General features: G+C 44.5%; 1 protein-coding gene across 2 annotated transcripts in view; it reads right to left on the reverse strand.

The window, feature by feature from the left end:
• The window catches only part of SRL (sarcalumenin), a 211,609-nt gene that overhangs the window by 111,076 nt on the left and 78,850 nt on the right, over nt 1-21,683 (reverse strand). For both annotated transcript variants that reach the window (XM_069646831.1, XM_069646830.1), the window contains exons 2-4: nt 18,619-19,788; nt 12,916-13,014; nt 510-605 (exon numbers count right to left, since the gene is read on the reverse strand). In XM_069646831.1, coding sequence (XP_069502932.1) covers nt 510-605; nt 12,916-13,014; nt 18,619-19,788 — 1,365 coding nt within the window. The remainder of the gene's footprint in view (nt 1-509; nt 606-12,915; nt 13,015-18,618; nt 19,789-21,683) is intronic.

Genomic DNA, 21,683 nt, shown 5'->3' on the forward strand with positions numbered 1-21,683 from the left:
GCTGCAACATAACATTAATGATCAACATTTAATGGAGTGCATTAAAACCAGATGTATAAGTGGAAATCGGGATAAAATGGAGGTGGGATTAAGATCTAAATGTCTCTTTTTCCCTGTACGTGTATGTTATGTTATGTCGATTTAAACCGCGCACCACTAACAGCCAAGGGCAGTCTCCAGGCGCTCATATGTGAAAAAGTGTATGGAAAACAGAATATTCGGATGTAGAACTAGCGTCCTTCCCTCCTAGGAGCAAGGAAAGGCTTGGCCATCAATACAGTTTTGCCGGTATCCCACAGTAATTCTGGAAAAAATGCCAGTGCCGGAATTACCAGCATTCTTTCCAGACCGGGCATCTTATAATGAGCCCCATGAAGTCCTAGGCTTGTGTGCCATGTATTACTGTTTTACATGCATGATAGCAGAGGTTTCCATGAGTGAAGGGGAGTGTCTATGTGACATGCTTGGTGTATGGCATTGCAACACTGTGGGCACACTGCCAGGCTTACCTGTAATCTCGTGCTGCCTAAGCTCATTGTATTTGTAGCCGACTTCCAGTGGCTTGATGGAAGAGTGGTAGATCTTTCGCAACCGCTGCAGCACCGCTGTGGGCGAAAAAAAGAGACTGCATGGAACATGGTTACTCCAGAGGCGCGCAAACACTAGGTTACAAATGTAAACAAACACCATTGTTCCTCCAGCCTTACAAGATAATATACTGTTTTGGTGTTCCCCAATCTCTCTATGCGTATCTTACAGGTATCCATCATGTCCTACACGGGTGCACATGAGAAGACGTGGTGCCACATAAGCATCTCTCTACACCTCAGTCTACCCAGCTACTCGATGTATGAAATCCTACGCCAAACAGGAAATACATTTTTTTTTCTGTAACTACAAGCAAGAACCAAATGTATAATTTTATGTAACTGCTATGCTTTTCTCCCTTAGTAACCAGCAAGATTACCTGTAACAGCGCCACGATGCCTAAGGGCTGATGTGTGCTTTAAAATACGAATAAATAAATTAAATAAATAAACTGTATAGCTGTAAAGGGAATATCAGCAGGAGAAATCACAAAAGCAAGATATGTATCTGCACTTATATCTTTTGTTCTCATATGCATGCTCGCTAATGATTTTTAAACATTTTTACCGAATTGCCCCAACCCTTTGCTTTTATTGGGAGTGACCCCCATACTCTCCCTGTGAATCCACTTTGCATCCTTCTTTGTGTTATCCCCGTATTTTCATCTCTCATATTTTGGGGGAGTTTTTACACATTTTTGTGCTGTATTTTCAATCAATGCATGAAAACCAATCAATCATTTCTCTATACTTATTATAGGTATTGCCGCCCATCGAAACCAAAACATTCCATTTGGAAACATGTCCATCTAATGATACTAGCTGAAACTCTTCAGCCAAGTTTAGAAATTCTACCTTCAAGGACAATCGCTGAATTCCACCTTGCGGTGACGGTCTACCTCCTTTTCTAGGCCCGCTCCTTGAAGATGTTCACTGACAGTGCAGGGTGCAAAGCTTTGGAAAGCATTCCTTCTGAAGAGCACTTGCATCCTTCATTCTGTTTGGGAAACTGTTAAATGCCTACCCACTTACGGACGTTTGAGATAAACCCCGAGCAATGGCTTCAATGTAAGTTAGTACAGCAGAGGATAAATACATCAGACAGGGCTTTCCTGTAACCAGCATGTTAAGAGATTTCTTAACATTAGGTAACCTACAGGATACAATATGTCAACTCTGTCCTGTAGTCCATAAATTATCTCAATGATATACTCCCAGTTATCCAAACTTAGAGGATTCCAACATCATATATACTTCCTGCTCTTTCGATCATGTGAGTCATTCCCAAATGTTAGGGGAGATCTCACTTGGAATGTGTTAACATCATTTTTGTTATTTGCAGAAAATGTAGGAGCCCCTCAACTGAGATCGAGCACGGCCAAATAACCTGTTCTTTGGGATGGTTCCAACTCAGGAGCATCTACAACCACGTTTAGCTCTCTGTGCCTTTCACAAAAGGAGAAATGCCAGTTTGCACATCAGTCTGGTCCCACTCACAAGGACAGTGAAGCACCGAAATGCTAAGCACTTCTCTTCTGAAAGCATGTGTTTCTGCCTTGTTGGGCTTCATCAGCGAGGTGAAGCTGTGCCTGTAACATTTTATAGAACTGGAGAAGGAACTACATTGTGGAGGACACTTTTTAAAAAAGGTTCCCTTTGCTGCTAAGACAGAAGAGCATCCCACGCATCTACATAGTGAAATACCAGGTAATAATGTAAAAAAGGATCATGGTTATCATGAGATCCCTTAAGAGTTGGTTTGCTTACGTTTCACAATGATATATCCATATCAATGGATAAGCAGTATGCGAGTCAGAACCCATACATCAAGCTGCAAATCCGACTGAATTTGGCCACTGCACTAAAGCATTACGTTTTAGGTCAACCGAGAAGAACGAGGAGCACACTGGCATTCTTGACATCTATGGGGCCACCGAAAATCACATTTTACTTTGTTCATCCTGTCTATTCCACCCCCGCCCCCCCTTCCTTTTTTCACGAACAACATGCCCCTTCTCACACATCCTAATCTTACACTAGTCCACGTTCTGAAGTCAGGTTGGCAGTCCCAGAATTCCTAACTGGGAACTTACCTGAGGTACCATGAATAGACACTGCAGGTATTTTAAGCCTACATTCCTGCCAGCAACGTCAGAGCATGCCTTTAAGCCCTCACGTACCAACCACTGCTTGATCTCTAACCTATAATTCTTCCAAAACTGCCCTGAAATCCAAATGCATATATTAATCCAACACACACTTTTCTGTGTTTCATATCTCTAAGAGATAGTCCATATATAGAGGACTAGCATGCATTCACACTAATACAACGCACTGTTGCCATGCCTGACACCCTTACTGCTTCAGCAACCGTATTCCGTGCTTTCTCTACTCTTAATTCACTCTTGCTCACCTTCTTGGGCAGGGGCACAATATTACATGGACATGGGTTTGTGCTTTGCGGCTAATATGGTGGTGATTTGTTGCAGTACAAAATTATAGTAACATAACACAAGAATACTTCCCTTAAGTGTATCTGTTGAGCTAGCCTACCATTCTTCAATGTTTATAGAGATGGGCAAATGCATTCTTAACCAGAGGGGTTAGTGAAGAATGATCAGTGTTGGCCTACCATCGCTGAATGGTAGGCTAGCTGGTTACTTGGGAGAGGACATTGGAAATTCATGGTCCTTGGGTGAGTACACAAAGCACTCCATAGAAATTCTGATTACCTACCCAACTTATCTGTCCTCACAAACCCACCTGACTTTTGTTCCACCAGTAGGACTTCCACTCCATTCAAATCCTCTTTGATGAGCTGCAGAAATGTATCAGTCAGTGTAGACTTTCTTCGAAACTTTCTCCACCCCAACTTCTTTGAAACTTGTCTAATCTCTATCAAGACCACCAAACTCTCAGGCCCTAGCTCTTCAGCCAAGCTTTTCACTAATATCGTTCTGCTCTGGATTCATCTTGCTAGGCACCTTGAGAATTCACTGTTAGAAGAACAGATGACTTACCCCATGTAATACTCTTTCTACTGGATGTTCCTCCCACGGATTCCTGATCTTAGATAATCATTCTCCTGCTTTGAAGCTCTTGGAAACTTTTTCCCAGCAAAGGGTGTCATGCACACCGGCATCGATGGCCGTTGAGTCATCGTATTCGTGACCGGATGTGAAGTCAATGCGGGTACAAATAGTGCCCTTGGCACCCCGTGGCATCAGTTGTCTTTTGTTTCCCTTTGCACAGCCACGTTAGAGATAAGAGACAAGGATAGCTGTTCAAGCATTAAAGGAGAGTCATTGTATAATCAGATTAGGAAGCTCCTTAAACTTGGGGTAGGCTGGGAGGGCGATGAAGACTCCATGGGAGGAACATCAGTAGAAAGAACATTACCAGGGGTAAGTAATTGGTTCTTCTAATGCATTGTGTCCTCCCATTGATTCCTCATCTTAGATAGACTCCCTTAGCCGTACAACCATTATGGAGAAGGGAATGAGCGAACTCCATGGTGATAATGACACCACTTGTTGGAGGACAGCCCAGCCAAAATGAGACTCAGTAGTGTTTTGCGAACGTGTGAAAAGAGGACCACATCGCAGCCTAACAGATATCCGTTAGAGGTACCCCTCTTTAGAGAGCAGAGGTAACTGCCACACCCCTAGTGGAATGTGCCCTGAAACCTTCAGGGATGTCTTTACCCGCTCTGGTGTAGCATTCCGAAACATAAAGCACTATCCACCTAGAAACTGTTTGCTTTGTTATGCCCTTGCCCATTTCCAGGTCGATATATCCAATGAATAGCTGATCTTCCAGCCTGAATTGTCTTGTCCTGGAGATGTAGAAATTCAGAGCCCTCTTGGGGTCTAGCCTATGCCGCCTTTCTTCCTCCTTAGATGGACGAGGAGGAGGGTAGAAGGATGGCAAATAAATTGTCTGAGACAGGTGGAACTCTGATATAACCTTTGGAAGGAACGGAGGATGCACTCTAAGAGTCACCTTGTCTTAGGAAAAGACTGTGAAAGGTGGCTTACATGGCAGGACCTGCAATTCGCTCACTCTTCGAGCCGAGGAGATGGCAACCAAATAGGCCATCTTCCATGTTAGAAGCCTCAGAGGACACGAATGTAATGGCTCAAATGGTGACGCCATGAGAAATGTTAACACCAAGTTTAAGTCCCATGCCGCTACCACAAAGGTTGTGGAGGGAAGGTGCTAGTCAAGCCCTTTAAGAACTGCACCACGAAGAGGATCAAGAAGGACAATCCTTGTTCTGGAATGCACTTAGAAATTGATAGCGCTGCTAAATAGCCCTTGATGGTGGTGACCTGAAGGCCTTGTCTTGCCAAATGAAGAACATCCCGTGCTCTGCACCAGCTGCAGAATTTCTACCAACGGCAGCAGTATAGAACTTTAGTTGCTGGCTTTCTGGCCGAAAGCAACACCTTCATCACGTCTTCCAGAAGGACCCAATCCCTGTACCTCAGCCTTTCAGAAGCCAGGCGAGCAGGTTGAGCGTGTGTGCACTCAGGTCAAGAACCAGGCCCCCCGCCTCCTGAAAGAGAAGGTCTAGTCTCCAAGGAAGGCAACGGAGTGGAGGAGAGGGGCAGATGGACATGTGCAGAATGTCTGGGTACCACGTCCTCCTGGCTCAGCCCGGGGTAATCAGAAGCATGGTTGCTCTGTACGTCTTCAACCTCCTGATCACTTGAAGAATGACAGGAATCGTGGGAAAGCATAAAGGTGCTGGAAGTTCCAGTCCACCACCAATGCGTCCCACAGTGCTCCTCTTGGGGAAATTCCCAGGAGCAGAAAAATGTGCACTTCTTGTTCACACTGGATGTGAACAGACCGACTTGGGGGGGTTCCCCAGAGGGCGAAGAACTCTAGGAGAACTTCCTGGCACAACTCCCACTTATGAGAGAACTAGCCCTGCCTGTTCAGGGCGTCTGCCGCCTTATTCTCCTTCCTGGCGAGGTGAATGTGCAGACAGGGAGACCTTGTTCTGTAACGCTCACAACCAGAGCTGCACTGCCTCTCTGCACAGGGGGAGTGAACCTACACCACCTCTCTTGTTGTAGTAGTGCATGGACATTGTGTTGTTCGTCATGATCAGGACAGTCTACCCCAGTATAGAGCACAAGATGGCCACCAGTGCCAGTCTCATCTGCCTCAGCTCAAACTGGTTCATGTGAAGTTTTGTCTCCGCCAGGGACCACAGCCCACTCACTGTCAGCTCATTCAAGTGAGCACCCTAGCCTTTCAGAGATGCGTCCATCTCTACGGTTGCCCCTGGCCAAGGTTGCTAAAACGGTTCTCCCAACATCACGTTCTCTGTGTAAGTCCAACCCAGGGGATCCTGAGAGACTCTGATCAGGATTTGTATCTAATCTATCATCCTACCCGAGAACTGCAACCGTTGAGATCTGAGGGCCCATTGGAGCTGCTATTTAATTCTCAATCTGGCTGTGGTACCTAGAAGATGCCCAGATTAACCAATCATCCAGGGAGGGAAAGACATGAATTCCTCCTTTCTTGAGACTATCTGTAACTACTGCCAACAGCTTGGTGAAGACCCACAGGGTAGAGGTAAGCCCCCAAAAGGCAGAACTCAAATTTGGTAGTGAGTGTTGCCTATGATGAACCTCAGGTACTTCCTGTGCTTTGGATGGATTGGCACATGGAAGGAAGCGTCCTGTAGGTTGAGTGACACAACCAATCCTGAATTTCTAGAGCCGGAAGGATCTGCGAGAATGTTACCATCTTCAATGTGTCCTTCCTTATGAACTTGTTCAATCATCTCAGAACCAAGATGGGTCACAAACCTTTGTCCGTCTTTGGGACCATAAAATAGTGGGAGTACCACCCCCTGTTCCTCTCCTGTACAGGTACCAACTCTATAGCACCCTTCTCCAGAAGAGAGGAACCATCTTGCAGGAGCAGTGGGTCTGTAGCAGGAGATGGTCTGACCAGAGGGGGGCAATACAGAAGGCGCTTTAAAGGTAGGAGGCAGTAACCTTGTGAGACTTCCTGAAGCACCCATGTGTCTGCAGTAATGGCGCACCATTCTTGCGAATAGTGTGACAGACAGCCCCCTACCGGCGTAGTGTGGCAGAAGTCCTAAAAGAGGTTTTGTGGCAGCGGCCACACTGGAGGGAACAGATGCAGAGGCGGTCTGCGTTTTACCTACTCTACCTCTGGAAGGTCGAGAGATATGTCCTAGACCTCGATCGTTGGCAGGCTGTTACCTTTCTGTCCATCATTGTAATAATGAAAAGGTTTGCTTAAAACACTTAGCGCCTTGAAAAACTTGTGCATGGGCGAGTTATAAATGCCATATCATATCATATTGTAACTCTTCCATTGAGAGGAAGGTTGAGCAGGCTGCATTATTGCAGCCCCAAAGGACTTTGCTGCAGCCTTGGACACCTGCTATTTTTTAAGATTGTCATCTGCCTTTTGACCAAAGAGATGTGTGCCATCAAATGGAATGTCGGCATCTTAGCTTGGACGTCCTGTGCAAACCCCGATTTTCTGAGCCAGGCGAATCTTTGCACGACACAACTCGCCACCATAGATCTCCTGACACAATCGGCCGTGTTGAGTGCTGACTGCAGGGACTGGCGCAGTGCTTCCTTTCCATCCTCCACTATGTTAAGGAAACCCTTCCTCATTTCACCTTCAGGGATGTGCTCACATAACCCAGCTATAACAAACCATAAGGTATGCCAATACCTCGACAGTGCACATGAGGAATTAACTGCTTTAAGTTCCATAATGCCAGAGGCAAAAACCTTTTTTGCTAAAGTATTGTAATGCTTGTCATCTTTTTCAGGGGGTAAAGATGGTTAAGTGCTAGCCTTGTTACCCACAGTCGCAGCATTAACTACCAGACTATCATGTAGTGGATTTATGATTAGGAATTCTGGACTAGATAAGGCTGGCCTGTATTTCTTGGTAAATTCCTTGTGGGCTGCTGGCCTCAAGCAGGGAGTCTTCCATAGCTCCATGAGGGGATTTGTGATGGCAATATTTAAGGGAAGAATGGGTTCAACAGTTGTTCCCTTGTCTAAGATGTCAGTCAGGTCACATTCTGTTATATCACCAAGTGGGGGACTCCAACCCAAGGCGTCCCTTACCTTAGTCATTATTTTCCTATATGCTATATTGGTATGGGATCAAGGGTCTCCCTGTGGGAATTCCACCTGCACCACCAAGCCACTTGCATCATGCAGGGCAGAGTCTAAATCAGAAGGCCTTTTCTCCTCATTATGAAACTCTTCAGAATATCAAGGGAGCCCATCATCCTCATTAAAAAAATGTCCTGAAAAGAGGACATAAAATCCCTCCTAGATTTCGAAGTACATTTACTCGAGAGATCAACAAATGTCTTGATGCATCCTTTTTTGATATTGATGATGCTGATGGAGCTGACAGAACGTCAAAGAAAGCATAAACCGCTGATGGTGTGTCGCTGGCATCCTCGAATTGAGGATTTCACCGGTCTCGGGCTCTAAGACATATAAGGTGGTTGGTGAGCCGAGTCCCTCCTGGCCTTATTGGATGCCGTGGGCTTGATGGTGACCTGCTTTCTCGAAAACCTGCATCATTTTGATGCAAAACTCTTCCCACTTTTCAGCCGAGGTGGATTTAGACGGGAAATGTACCTGTCTCTCTCTGTTGACGAATGGTTCCTCCTTCTCTTTGTCTTCTTTGACAAGGAAGAAGAAGAAAGATGGGAATTGCTCCTCGAGGGAGATCTTTTACAGTGTTTTTTCAACCGTTTGTTTCTCCTTCTCGGGTGACTTATCGGCTGTGGAGCTTTTTTTGCTGGGCAGAATCTCCGAGGGTGTTTTCCTTGGGTGCTTTTAAGACAAGCGACCCAGGGCCAATTTGGAGGCTCTCTCCTTTAAGTGACATAACCTGACATGAGCCTCAAACCGCCACGATGTTGTTGGTACCAAGGCACCACAGACAAACTCTGTGAGGATCGGTGCGGGACAGTTCTGTGCTGCAATCACAGCATTTTTCTAAACTGGAGGGGTTCGAAATAGACATGTTAGAAGAGTCTACTAAAATTTCACAGAATTTTTGAAATAAATAAGTGCGTTAGAGGATTTTCTGAGGCGAAATTCCCAAGCAGCATGCTGGGTATGCGGAAAAAAAACAACTGAGGTCATGGGGAATCGAGCGTGCTATTTGCACCCTCATCGACGTCACGTCTGGTCACGAAGATGACTCATCAGTCATCGACACTGGTGTGCATGCTCCCCCTGCTGGGAAAAAGTTTCAGAGAGCTGGACAGCAGGACAATAAATATCTAAAACGAGGAATCCGTTGGAGGACACAATCCATTATAAGTGTGCTATACAAAACCTCAAAATAAATGGAGATGATGTTTCTGATCATATTAATGGCCACACATGTTGGCCTTCAAGAACTTTTCTCTAGGTTTTCGTGTTAAGATTAAAATGTTTGTTGCTGCTCTTTAACGTTTCCTAATTATTATGAGCAAGGACCTTTTGCAATTTGTTTTCAAAGTTATTAATGTTAAAAATTAACTATATCTGCTGCAAAATCTGCCACAAACAGTTTAAAAGGTAAGGACCCATTCTTCGGGTCAGGTTTCTTTAGGATCCAACTGCAAGTCTGACTTTTGTGAATTGGTAAACTTGTTTCGTTCAATGTCAATAAGAAATAAAGATCATCTCTCCCTTTATCTTCTGTCTTTGCTCACCAGGACAGAGGGATGTTTATTCCGGCATCAAGATGTTTCATGCTGTCCATAGAGAGTGATGTATGAAACGATTCAGCTTGATGTGTGCACTATAAATGACCAACACTCTTATAATGCTTGGTGTAACTCTATTGTCCTTTAGACTAATTATGAGTGAGGTATTTTGTATAGTACACACTGAAGTTAAAAACATCTACATGATTGCAGTTTCAGCATTTATTTTTACCCAACTTACAAGTATTCAATCTATCAACCCTGGAAGCAAGTAGGGCAAGTCCCTTTTTCCTTCCTATGGCAGATTTGGAGCAGGCAGCGGTGGCAGCGGTTGACTTGAGAGGTGAGTTACAGTGCAGGTGGGTGGGGGAGAGATAGCCCTGAAGGAATGGAGAGAGGTGAGAGGTGGTGGTGGGGAGGTACGCTGAGTGCCATTGACTGCCACGACACGCAGAGAAAAGGGTGTTAGCTACCTTAGAGTGCACACCCTCATTGCTGGATTCAGCCTGGCATTCAAGGAAGCAAATTGAGTAGGTTTCCAGTGCCAGGCGCTAGAGTAGGACATGGCATCAGTAGATCCTTAATCGATAGAAAACCCACCAAAGGTTTCTTAGACAGTGGCTACAACACTACCCTCTATAGATGTGATGGCAGCCCAACACTGGTGATTTCCTGGACACCTGCCCCTGCTTCCTGACTATTTGATGTTTGGCGCTCATTGGGCAAATCCCTAGTTTCTCCTCTTCAGATAAAGACGCGTCACATCAATCAGCCTCTCCCATAGCAAGTTGCTCTCCTTGAGAGAGGAAGTTCCACCAGTCCAGAAATGTTCCCAAGCCAATATTTTGTCATGCACCTTTACTTGGCTGTTGAGCCCACTAGGCTTTTTCTATTCGAATTTGCTAGCTTTCCATTATCCCGAACATTCAAGGTCCTTCTTTCAGGAGGTCTTTTTGGGTGTGTTATCCTTAATTCTAATATTGTTCTTTACCCCAGGGAACACCTTCATGCCAGATGTCCGTAGGGGTCATTGCTAATTTATCTACACTGACCCTCCGCACACAAGAGCTTTTCTCATTTTCTTTATCACTATCAGACATCTTTGAAAAAGCATCCAAATTCCCATCTCTTTAGAGTAGGAAAGATCCTGCTGGCTCTTACCAAAGCATAAGAGAAGCAAACCTCAATAACATAAGAAATAAATGGTTAATGGTTTCCCTCCTCCGCATAAAAAGCTCCAATTCCTAAATACATGGAATTGCCATTCCGTGTATAAGATGAGCCCTTCTCTGGACATTCTCCTAACTGAAAACCCTACCCGGGACAGGTCCCACTTCTTGCTAAAGCCAGGGAGTAAACAGTGGAACTCTTACTTCATTGCAGCTTTGGTGAAACATGAATTTATGAGTTTTGTATTTTGTTTATTCTATATTTTGATTATTTAAGCAATGGGGTTATGTTACTCCCCCCAACAAACCCCCCCCCCCGCCCGCCCCTGCATCAGTGTCATTTTGGCACCACTTCACCTGACATTTTGTCTCGTTTTATGTTGTTAGAGCTAAAGTGGCACTGTCAGAAAACGCTCCAGGTCTTGTATCACCCCTGCGGTTCACGTGTCTCATCCTCACCAAAAGCTTCTGTCCCGTTATACCACCATACAGAAGGCGGGCTTGCGGTATCCACGCTCTACGCACGGAACACATTTGCGTCGGGAACTGCGTTCCCGACGCCTCACGTGGAAGTTGCCATGGAGACTACGTCAGTGGACGCAGCATCTTCCACGTGATAGAAAACGTGTTGGGTCACGTGACCATCTTGGTGCCGGTACTTCAAGTACTTAATGATCTGGCGCCCACTTCTCGCTGCTTCTGATCCAATAGTGACAGCGGTTTTTTCTTGCTCAGATTTTGTGGTTTTGTTTGATCTCGGATTACGTTTACTGGACTGCTCTTGGATTATCCTTACCTGTTCTTGTATCTTGACCTCGGATTGTTTATGGATTATTCTTGCCTAGTGATTTGGTTTTGTCGAAATCGGACCTCGAAGCTTGGGAGACCTCTTACCTTCGTTCTTTCCTTCCTTCCTTTTCCCTCTCCAATCCCTTCCCTGTCCTTCCCCAGGGTGCTGTAGGCGTCCTCGTGCCGGCGGGTACAGGCTTGGTGCTGGACTAGAGACTTCCTGAGCACCTTTTAGGCGTCCTCGTGCCGGCGGGAATAGGTGGTTGCTGGACTAGTGACTTCTTACACCTTGGATTGTTTGGTCCACCGAACAGAGGGCAGATACCATCACACTGTTCCTACAGGAAAGAAGAAGGACTTTGCCAGGGACGTTCACTTCCAGGGAAAAAAGGGTAAGAAACCTACCTTTCCTTACCATTATTTCTTCCACTCATTCTCTGGTACTGATTGTCTTTTCTCTTCTTCTGGTCTCCAGAGTACCCCAGTATAGAGGACATTCTTGCATGAAACACTTCTGGTTAAACCGTTTTCTGCAGGTTAGTCTGTTGAGATTTTGTTACGTGTTCTCTTGAAAGGGGTGTATTTGATTGTAATCAGTATAATATTCTGCAGTCGTTGGCTGGAACCTGGAACCATCATCTACCGGGAAGTTGCGGGCCGCTCAGCTCTACGATCCCAACGACTCTACACCATCTTCCGATCAATTGGATTCTTAGACTGTCCTTTCGTACTCCTGAGAATCACATTGGTAGGAAGAAATATATTCTTCACGACGGGTCAACGCGGAACCAGGTTCCCGGAATTCTGACAGGCACTCCCTGGGGCCTATTGACTAGGCCACCCTAGGAAGCCGCCTAGCATTTCCCTAGAGCATCAGTGCACTAGCCCTGGGGACACATTGAGAAGTGTCCTACATACAGCTGCATGCCTCATTAAGGGTCTACGCAGATATAACCACATCACCCCGGCCCTCATCGACCTTCACTGGCTTCCACTGCATGCACGAATAACCTTCAAGTCTTGCTGCATCATCTATAAGGCAGCCGCCCTTAGGTCACCCAGCCCTCGCAGAGAAACTCAGCATCTCAAGCAGACAGCACACCACTGGAAGCCAGGACATGTGAAGACTTGAAATCCACTGCTTGCAAAAAGGAAAAGACCAGAAAACAAGCCTTCTCTGACTACGCACCAAGCCTCTGGAACCTCCTCCCTGTCAGCATCCGACTTGCCCCTACCCTCCTACAATTCAGAAAAGAATTTAAGACCAACCTCTTCAAGGAATCTCTCCACCTCAACACCTAGGCCATCACATCGCCCCTCTCGTCCCCGCCACCCGGTACAGCTGCACCCTTCCTCTGTGCCCCTCTGTATTCTAGCCCCTCCTGTATATCTGTTCTGTTGTTACCTCTGAAAAGCGCACCGCTATGCCTCTGTAATGTTCCGCTCCGTTATGTATCTGTATTGGTGTATACCTCTGTAAAGTGCTCCGTTGCTTCTTGAAGTTAGGTCCGCACTGAATAAACAATAATAACAACATCTCCATGCTATATGATGCAGACTGGAGATTCCATTTCCAACCTGGAAACAGCTCATTACCACAAATTCACTTTCTTTTGTGTGTGAAAGTATTGATTACCTGAATAATCATCTGTTGGTTTTTCATCGTTCAGCTTCAAAGTGTTGTCTATGTGCGCCCGGTCCCGCCTGGCAAACTCTTCAACATTTTCAGGCTCCTCTGGAGAAAGAGAAAAATCAGAATAGTATTTCAGTCCTGCAGGATCAATTATTCTATACCACCTAGTTTCACTGGCTCCACTCCAAAGAAAGGGCACAGCAGTCAATGACCAGAGCTCCCTTCCTCGCCAACTCACTGGACGTACTTTAGCACACTGCGCCTCCCATGCTCCTTTATGAATTGCTTTCCCTCTGCCAGCTGCGTCCATTTGTTCTTGTCACGCAGCCCCCACCACTATTCTCCTGTCGTGTCCCACAGCCCCCCCCCCCCATTCTCCTGTCTAGTATTTACTCATTGGGCTGTGTCAATATGGAAGGTATTAGGTAGGCATTGGTTCTCTCGAATTCATATCAGGGGTGACTTGTGTGACACTTGTAATTACAACGGTTCACCAATAAATCGATTCCCCTTTTGGAAACATGGGGACTACTAATGATATTACTGAGGGTAAAGCTTGTGCAGTCTAAGAATTCTTTACATGAATGGGTTACTGGATTGGTGTTACTTTGTACGTCACCATGGAGTCCAGAAAACAACTTGGGGAAAACATTTGTAATAGATAATGTTCTTTACAAAACCTTATAATGAGATGCAGGAAGTGCCACTGCTTCCAGAATAGAGTGCATCCCAAATTGTGGAGGCAACGTCATAGAAAGGAAACTAACTCTCGACAGTAGCTGCACTCAAGTACAGGTTCTGTGCTCTGGGAAAATCCCAAGGTGCATACAGTGTAACCAGGACTGACTGGGTCCCCTGCTGAATACTTCAGGAAACAGGAGCCAGACAGGGCTTTTTTGATAATGCCCATGAAAAGGAAACAATCGGGTTTAAGGTGCAGAGGTGTGACTGTGATCCACGAAACCCCAGGGCAACAGGTCTCAAGCAGCAATAAATCCTGGCGGTTTGCTAGCCCGCTCGTTGTTGTGGATGGATGCTTCTCGCCCCTGTTGCATTATGTTGTTCTTTTCACCTTTTTATTGAACTTAATAATAATATACCTCTGAGCCTGCGTATTCGCCATTTATTCTCAATGCGCCCAAAGAATGTCCGTCACAAGCTTACCCACACCCGACTATATAGTAGATCTGTTTAACCAAATCTCCATTTTGTGTTTTTCCTCAACTGCTTACCCAAAGTAAAGGCTCATTATACAACTAGAACATATTTGCGTAACAAAAAGTTGTATGCCCTTCTTCCTTGCAAAACTGCCACCCTAGCCGGCTGCACCGGGTCTGAAACATGTCAACACCACCTTTGGTGCAGGCTTGCTAGAACTTTCCATCTGAAACACATGCCAAGGAGTTGATCCTTACTCTCTTGAGCCTAAGACGCTGTTTGCACCAGTCACTTTAACCAGTGGGTCCACATAGCTCTTTGTGCCTATTCATAGAAAGCTTTAAATGAAATCTGAATAGAACACTTTCTAGTAAAAAATACTTTGCTGCACCATCAAGATTCATTAAAGAAAATGACCAATACAAGTCCACCTTTTACTGAATGCTCAGGCTAGTCACGCTTCAACCCTTAAAAAATGCATTAACATCCATTCAAATAACATTTTGAAAAACTGCAGGTGTACACAGTTTGGGTACAGCTAACTCTACTCTGTCATCTTTAGATTTCCAACACAATACACACCGAAATCCCCAGCAGCGTTCATGGGTTGACTTTCCTAGTTTGTGACTCTGGCATGGTGGCAGGAACTTGGAGAAGCTATAATGAAAGCAGCGCCCTCCTTCCTTATGTCACCCTAATGCCAATGACAGAGGCAAGGCTGCTGCCAACACCCGTGCAGTCGATGATTTCTTGCATACACTGTGCAGAGTAGTATCTCTAGACTGCTTCGAGATCATTACCCAGGATGCTACAGGGGGTGTGCTCTATGTAACATGGAAGCTTTCACATAAAATACAGAGGTTCTATTGGCAAGAGCACTTCAACATCAGGGTATACCTTTACTTCAGGTGGCAGAAAGCCTCCAAAGATCCATTTAATGCAAAACAATCCCATTTTTTTTTAAAGTGGCGGTCACCCTCCCTAATACATTTTCCAGAAAATAACAGCAAATCTGCCAGAATGAATTGACACCAGGGATATCAGGGATAACTTTAAATAATTATGGTTTGCAGTTGCTGGCTAGAGCTACCATAGGTAAACACATACAGTACAATAAGGAGAGGCCACTGCACGAGCTTGGGATCCACTGGATGGTCTACCGCCTCTTAAGATCTGTAAACGGTAAGGGCTAACTTAAAGAGTAACTCTGCTTTCTAAAGCCTGAGTTTCGCAGATGTGTTAGCTTGAAGAACATAACTGCTGTCTACATCAGAGTAACTGGTTAACGTGCATTGTTAATATTGTGTTGTAAGTGGTTAGCTAGTAGTAGGAGGTCAGTACATTTATATTCAGTCAGAAAACAAGCAGAGTTAATTTTCTAGCAAGGAACGGAAAGAATGTTGATGAGCTCTACAGCAAGAAAGATGGATGGTCTCCCCTGAAGCAGTACTAGGTTATTATGTCCTTGGGCGAGACCTCAATCTGTTTAGGGTTCACAGCACCAAATAAGCCTGGATACATCTCTGATTTGGCTCACATGTTTAGCTCTTGTGAAAGACAGCTTTCCTAAGTAATAAAGCCTTTTCACTTGTCTTGATCCCTAACATGGCGGCTGTGTGATTCAAGGATTTGCCAACACTTCTATAAACAAGCTACGCTGTAAATAAATAATTGTTTCCTACATTCCCTGATTCTCACATATGTCAGAGTGGACGTTGATATGCTATATGGGAATCAGCTCAACTGAGAAACGAATCACACTTGTGTTTTAAACCACATCGAAGAATTCTGTCTGCTAGGTTCCTTTGCTGAAGGGCAAATTACCAAAGACATTGGTCAATGTATACAAAGTGTTGGCATAAAATGCAAAGAAACAAGCTGCTCGAGTAGACTTTATGAAGCAGTTCATGAAAGCATCAGGCCCAAGGCCAGCAGCAGTACAACCTATTCCCAGCACACTAGGCCTGGTGACCTACACCAACTCTCATTGCCCTCAGGATACCCATGCTTCTGCAGAATCATTTGGCCAAAGGACACACCTCCAAATCTGGTCCCCTCCACAGAGCACCCCAGCGGCAGAGAATCCTTTCTAGGAACCCACAGAGCGGGTTACATGGTTCTGTCCAGATAATGGACACTGCAGCACATCTGTGGTAGAACTCCACCAGATCAAAGGCAGATGTTCCAGCACTGATTCCCTAAGGAAAACAGCACCCAATCTTGTAAAAGACTCACTACTACTCATAATTTACATAGCCCTGCCTTCACTTTCCCTCAAGGCTAGATCAGCATCTATAACAGGCCAGCCACTTAGGCCCACATATCACATGGCCTGGCCCATAGTTTACAAACATGATATGGGGGCAGCAGATCACTTCAAAAAGAACATGAACTCTGCTTTAAAGCATATCTTTGCTGTAACAGTATTCAGCGCCCAGATCTACAGGCACAATCACCCCACCCCACAATGTGCCCGGAATCATCTCCCATTAACTCAGCTCATGCTCCAAGAATAGTACATGTGCCCTCCCTGCAGTACTGAAGGGCATGCCCACCAAGGCTGATAATTCTGGCATCTGCTTATTGCTCATTTAGCTATTGTACCATATCCAGGACCTGCTATCAGAACATAGTACTGATACCATCCTTCTCCGAATCCTTGCCGATATAGGTTTGTAATCCAGTAATTCTCGTGATGCACCCATCAGGTTGCAGCCTCTTCCTCAAACACAGATGCAGTCAATGAGGGGAAGCTTTTAACTGCAAGAGCTCTCTTCTGGTGCATGCCAAAACATTAATATCTCCCCCCGCTTGGAAGTCAAGCCATTTAGTTCAAAGCAAGCTGTTCTCAATCAGCCACACCACCCATGGGCTGATTATGTACCTGCGTCTATATACGCTAGCATCTTTTTTCAGCTCTCTGTCCCACATCTGAGGTGAGCAACACTGCCTCCAATGTCTTCCTCAAAAAACAAGGCAGCCATTGAAATGTACAAGCCTGCCAATGGCCCGCACATACGCCAAGTGTCACACCCTCAATCTTCTACTTTCCACAAACCACACTACCACCATCTACACGCTTGCTGATGACCTATTACGAATGCTCAGCCATACCTTTCTAGCATTGTGAGCCTCTCCAGATCCACTTAACGGTTTATAGTGACTTTTTCGAATGCCATATTTTCGAATGCGTTTTTCTTGACACAATTTTGCCTACATTTTGTTTTTTCGAAGGTTTTTTTAATTTTATTTTTGAAATGGGGGTTCCCCCCGAACCCATGTTTTTTTTTAATTGACACTTTTTTTCACTAATAAAACCAAAAAAAAACATAAAACAAAAAAAAAGTCACAAAATTTGCCGCATTTTTTTTTTGACAAAATGGCATTTCGAAATTTTGTTTTTGAAAAAATTAACAGGACACGGTATCCTGTTAATTTTTCGAAAACATATTTTCGAAATGCTGATTGGGCATTGAAAACACTTCCTTCGGGAAAGGATGACGTAAGCCTTGCCAAGCTGCTGCATCACTCGTATGGTTATAGAAAGAGGAAATGTTGATCCTGCTGTGGGCTCCAAACTAGTTCTGGCATACTGAATTGCATCATCTTCGCAATTTGTATGTGAGGGGTTAAGTTGCCATGGCCAACATGCATTGCCATTGAATGATTATTTATGTGTAGCACCCCTCGTCACACAATTTCCCCACACCACTGTCCATTGGTGGATGATAATTCACTCTTGGAAAATACAAAACATGTTTTTTGCATGTGGAGAACTGGCATTCACAAATGAAGGAGGGTGACATTTCAGGCCTGGCTAGTAATTTATAATATGATTTCCTATAACCATAGACATTGGTCAAGTCTAGTGTAGCGGTTAGCTCTCCTGGTTCACCAGAGAGAGAAAATCTGAAGTAAGACCCCATATCCAGGGTATGTATTTCCACTAAACATCCATGACTGAGCACAGTGAAGGTAGGGAGGCTCTCTCCATCCTAAAAATGTACCCTGTCACACACATGGTAACTCCGCTGTTGCCAGGCAGGGTGCTATTTACTGTTGCAGTGGGTTTCGGTCGGTGGATCCTCACAAGATCCGGGCATAAGAGAGCTGGTAGAAAGGAAGAGTACATATGAAGAAGAAGGCCCCCATATAAGCTCCCATTGATAGAGTAGAGCGCTTGTTAATGGCAAGCAGGATGAACTATGACTCTTCCAACATGGATAATTGCTCCAGAGACTGTGCATAAAGCCATGCGTACATGCATTAAAACAGAAAATCCATCAAGCAAGGTGTATGCATAAAAGCGTTGCATAGCTTTCCATTTCAGGCAGTTTGCATATGCATCCTTACATGTTGGATTTTATTTACAAGGACACAAGAAAATCTATCTATAACATTCAAATGTCTTATTCAGGGTGGGAGCAATTTAAACTTAGGGCTGATTAAAGAAATCAGACTTTGCTCCCATATGTGGCTATCCAAGAACAGCTTTCTGTTACATTAGGACTTTTACTAATAGAGTTATAATTCACTTTTCATTCTCACCGTCTATAGACGAAGTTCTTGGGTCTTCATCCTTGATCTCATCTTGTGTGACTTCCAAAACACTCTGTATATAAACAGAAGGCTCTTGAACTTTTTCTATACTTGTATCTTCTTTAGACGAACCTTCTGCTTGCACCAGAGATGCCTGTACATCATCTACTTCTTTCACTGCAATTTCTTCTTGTTGAAGCTCAAGGCATTCTTCGGAATCAGATGTTTGCTGCAAGTCTTCCTGGTCACTCCCACTATCAGAAGAATTTGCTTCCAGTATTAAATCATCTTCAGAATGGATCCCAATTTCTTCCTCCAAGTCCTCATCTTCTTCTGCAACACCAACGTGTTGTTCTTGTTTCAAAAGAGCCAATTCAGGTTGTTCTTCAATGCTGCCAAATGAATGACTAATGTGTTCTTTGAAACTCTTTTCTTTTGGCAGGTCCTCAGCAATAATGGTCTCAGTAGGCATATCCTCGAGCTCTTCATGGAAATCTGAGTCTCTGTTTCCATTATTACCATCCTGCTCTTTCGTTACATGAGCTAGCTCGTGAGCCTCAATTTCTCCATTAATAATCGGATTACCTTCTTCAGAAGACCCCTGGCTCTGTTCAACCTGTTCTTTGATTGGCGGAAGTTCCAGCTCATTTGTCACAAGTTTGTTTTGCATGGCCTCCTCATAGTAGAAAGTATCACCAGAATGTGGGTGTTGTATCTCTTGCTTGCTTGTGTTTTCAGCTTCATTGCCACCATGCTCGCCTTGTTCTTTCTCTGAAGATACAATGATTTCTTCTTGATGAAGATTCGTTTTAACAGGATCCTCCTCTATATTGCCATCAACACTTTCCACTTCTTCTCGCTGCATGCTCTCTGCTTCTTCTGCAGCATGAGCATCAGTCCGCGATGTGCACTCTGAAACCAAGATGGAGGCATTGTCATCAGCATGGAGCTGGCTATCGTCAGTCTCTTTAGGACTGCAGTCAAGGGATGCCTTGGTCTTCTCGGCCGTGCCCTCCTCATTGCTGCCTGTATAGTGGAGAAAGACGTTCTTCTCTATGAGAACCTGTTCGGCGTAGCTTAGCCCTTGCTTTTCATCAGTGCTTGGATCCACAGCTGGGCCTTGACTTTCCACAAAACTGGTCACATCCTCGGTTCCTTGGGTTGTAGAAACGTGCAATTCTAAATGATTAGAAGATGATGAGTCAGTTTAATCCAATTCTCTCTGAGAAGAGTCTTAATGTGTCAATTCAGCAACTACCAGCAGTGGGGCAGAGACCTGCTATGTATCTTTAAAAAGAAAGCTCTAAAGGCATTAAACATACATTTAGAGAAAATGTAATACAGCTATGCATTTTACATAGCGTTAAGTAACTTGTCATTATTAATACATGTCTGCTATCTAGATTGTTATTTTAGAACATTGATGTGTTTGCTTAAAGGCACTTTCTTTTAATTTGTTTCATTACAAAACATATAACGTGATAAAAGGTGGCAAGAAAACAGACTTTGAGATATTTAAGAAACAGACATAAAAATGCAGCACAGCTTCCTTTTCAGCCAATCAAAAAGCAGCAGTAGCTTCATTTATTCACATGCCTTCAGATGCAGGCTCAGTCCGAACACACATAAGGCGTCAAACCTGAAGAATTATTTGATGAGGTTCTCCAGGCTAGTGTTGGCAATGTATCCTGGAGCAATGGTGCAGGGTTGCTCAACAGATTTAATAGGATTAGGGTCATTTCACTGCTGCGTTATTTTCATGGCGTAATCCTCTGCTCCATCCGCCCCCCTGCCCACTTCCTGCTGTGTCTCCTTTATTTAACCATGCTGGCTCTTCACAGGGAAGACCGCGGCGCACAAAATGCTTTTTTTTTTTGTGACACGCGATTAGGAGGCTGCGCGAAGAATGCCACAGCTAAATGACCCCGAACTGGTTCAATGTTACCTGATGTGTGATGTTTCTGATACTTCTGAGATCAGCCTCAGGCTAGTTGGCTAGAAATCAAAGTGACTCGTGTATTATTCGGGTGAAGATATGATCTGTTTCTTGAATGAGTTCTTTTGGGAATCTGCACTGATCATACTGTAAGGGTGCAGAAGTAGGAGTCTGACACAGTGGTGGCATATTTGTTGGTAAAGAGTTTTATTTGGAAAAGTAAAAGAAAAACCTATCTTACCCTATCTCTATGAGGGGTTGCCCTACCTCAACCAGAAATACTAAGGATTCTGTCAGGATGTTGTGTAAAATAAAGTGTCCACCATCCTGTGTCCAAACCTATTTCCGTCCCTTACACCCTATACTAAGGATACCTGGATATTTTCTTGATCCAGAGGGAGGCTTATCTCACTCTGGATATGGGCAACATTGTTCAGTTCTGTATGAGGAAACACTTGGAGTGATTCTTTAACTTAAAGTTCTTGCCCTTTAACTGTTCTTTCAAATGTATGCAAAACACATTTCTCAAATGTCAGAGGGGAGTCCCTTCCCCTGCTCTCTCCAATTTAGAAATTGCAGCGGCAAGTCTCGTTCACTATCCTGCCAGACTTGACGGTAGAACACAAAACACAGTTCCCAAGTATCAGCAGGGATTCTCTTCCCCAGTTCCTTCTTCAATTTCTAAACGTAGCACCTAGTCTAGTTCACTGTCCTGCCAGACATGACTGTAGAACACAAAACACAGTTCACAAATATGAAGGGGATTCTCTTCTCCTGTTCCTTTTTCAACTTATAATGTAAGAACAAGTCTGGTTTACTAGCTTGCCAGATTTTACTGCAGAACACACAGTTCCCAAGTATCAAGGGCGAATTGTCTTCTCCTGTCCATGTCTTCGATTCTCAAAGTGTTAAGCCCGGTTCACTATCCTGCCAGACTTGTAGTGTAGACCTTTTTATCACAAAACATATTTTCCTTGAATCAGGGGCTGGGGTGGGGTGAAGTGTCTTCCGCTTGCTTCTACCGCCAACTCAATTCTGTAGAGCCAGGTCTGGTACACTATCTTGCCAGACTTGACTTTAGATCTCAGAATTCCAGAAAATGTCTTTCTTTGGCAATGGGTCCTCAACCTCTTGTTTC

This window comes from Ambystoma mexicanum, chromosome 2q (assembly GCF_040938575.1).
Source record: "Ambystoma mexicanum isolate Mex_15411 chromosome 2q, UKY_AmexF1_1, whole genome shotgun sequence".
NCBI lineage: Eukaryota > Metazoa > Chordata > Amphibia > Caudata > Ambystomatidae > Ambystoma > Ambystoma mexicanum.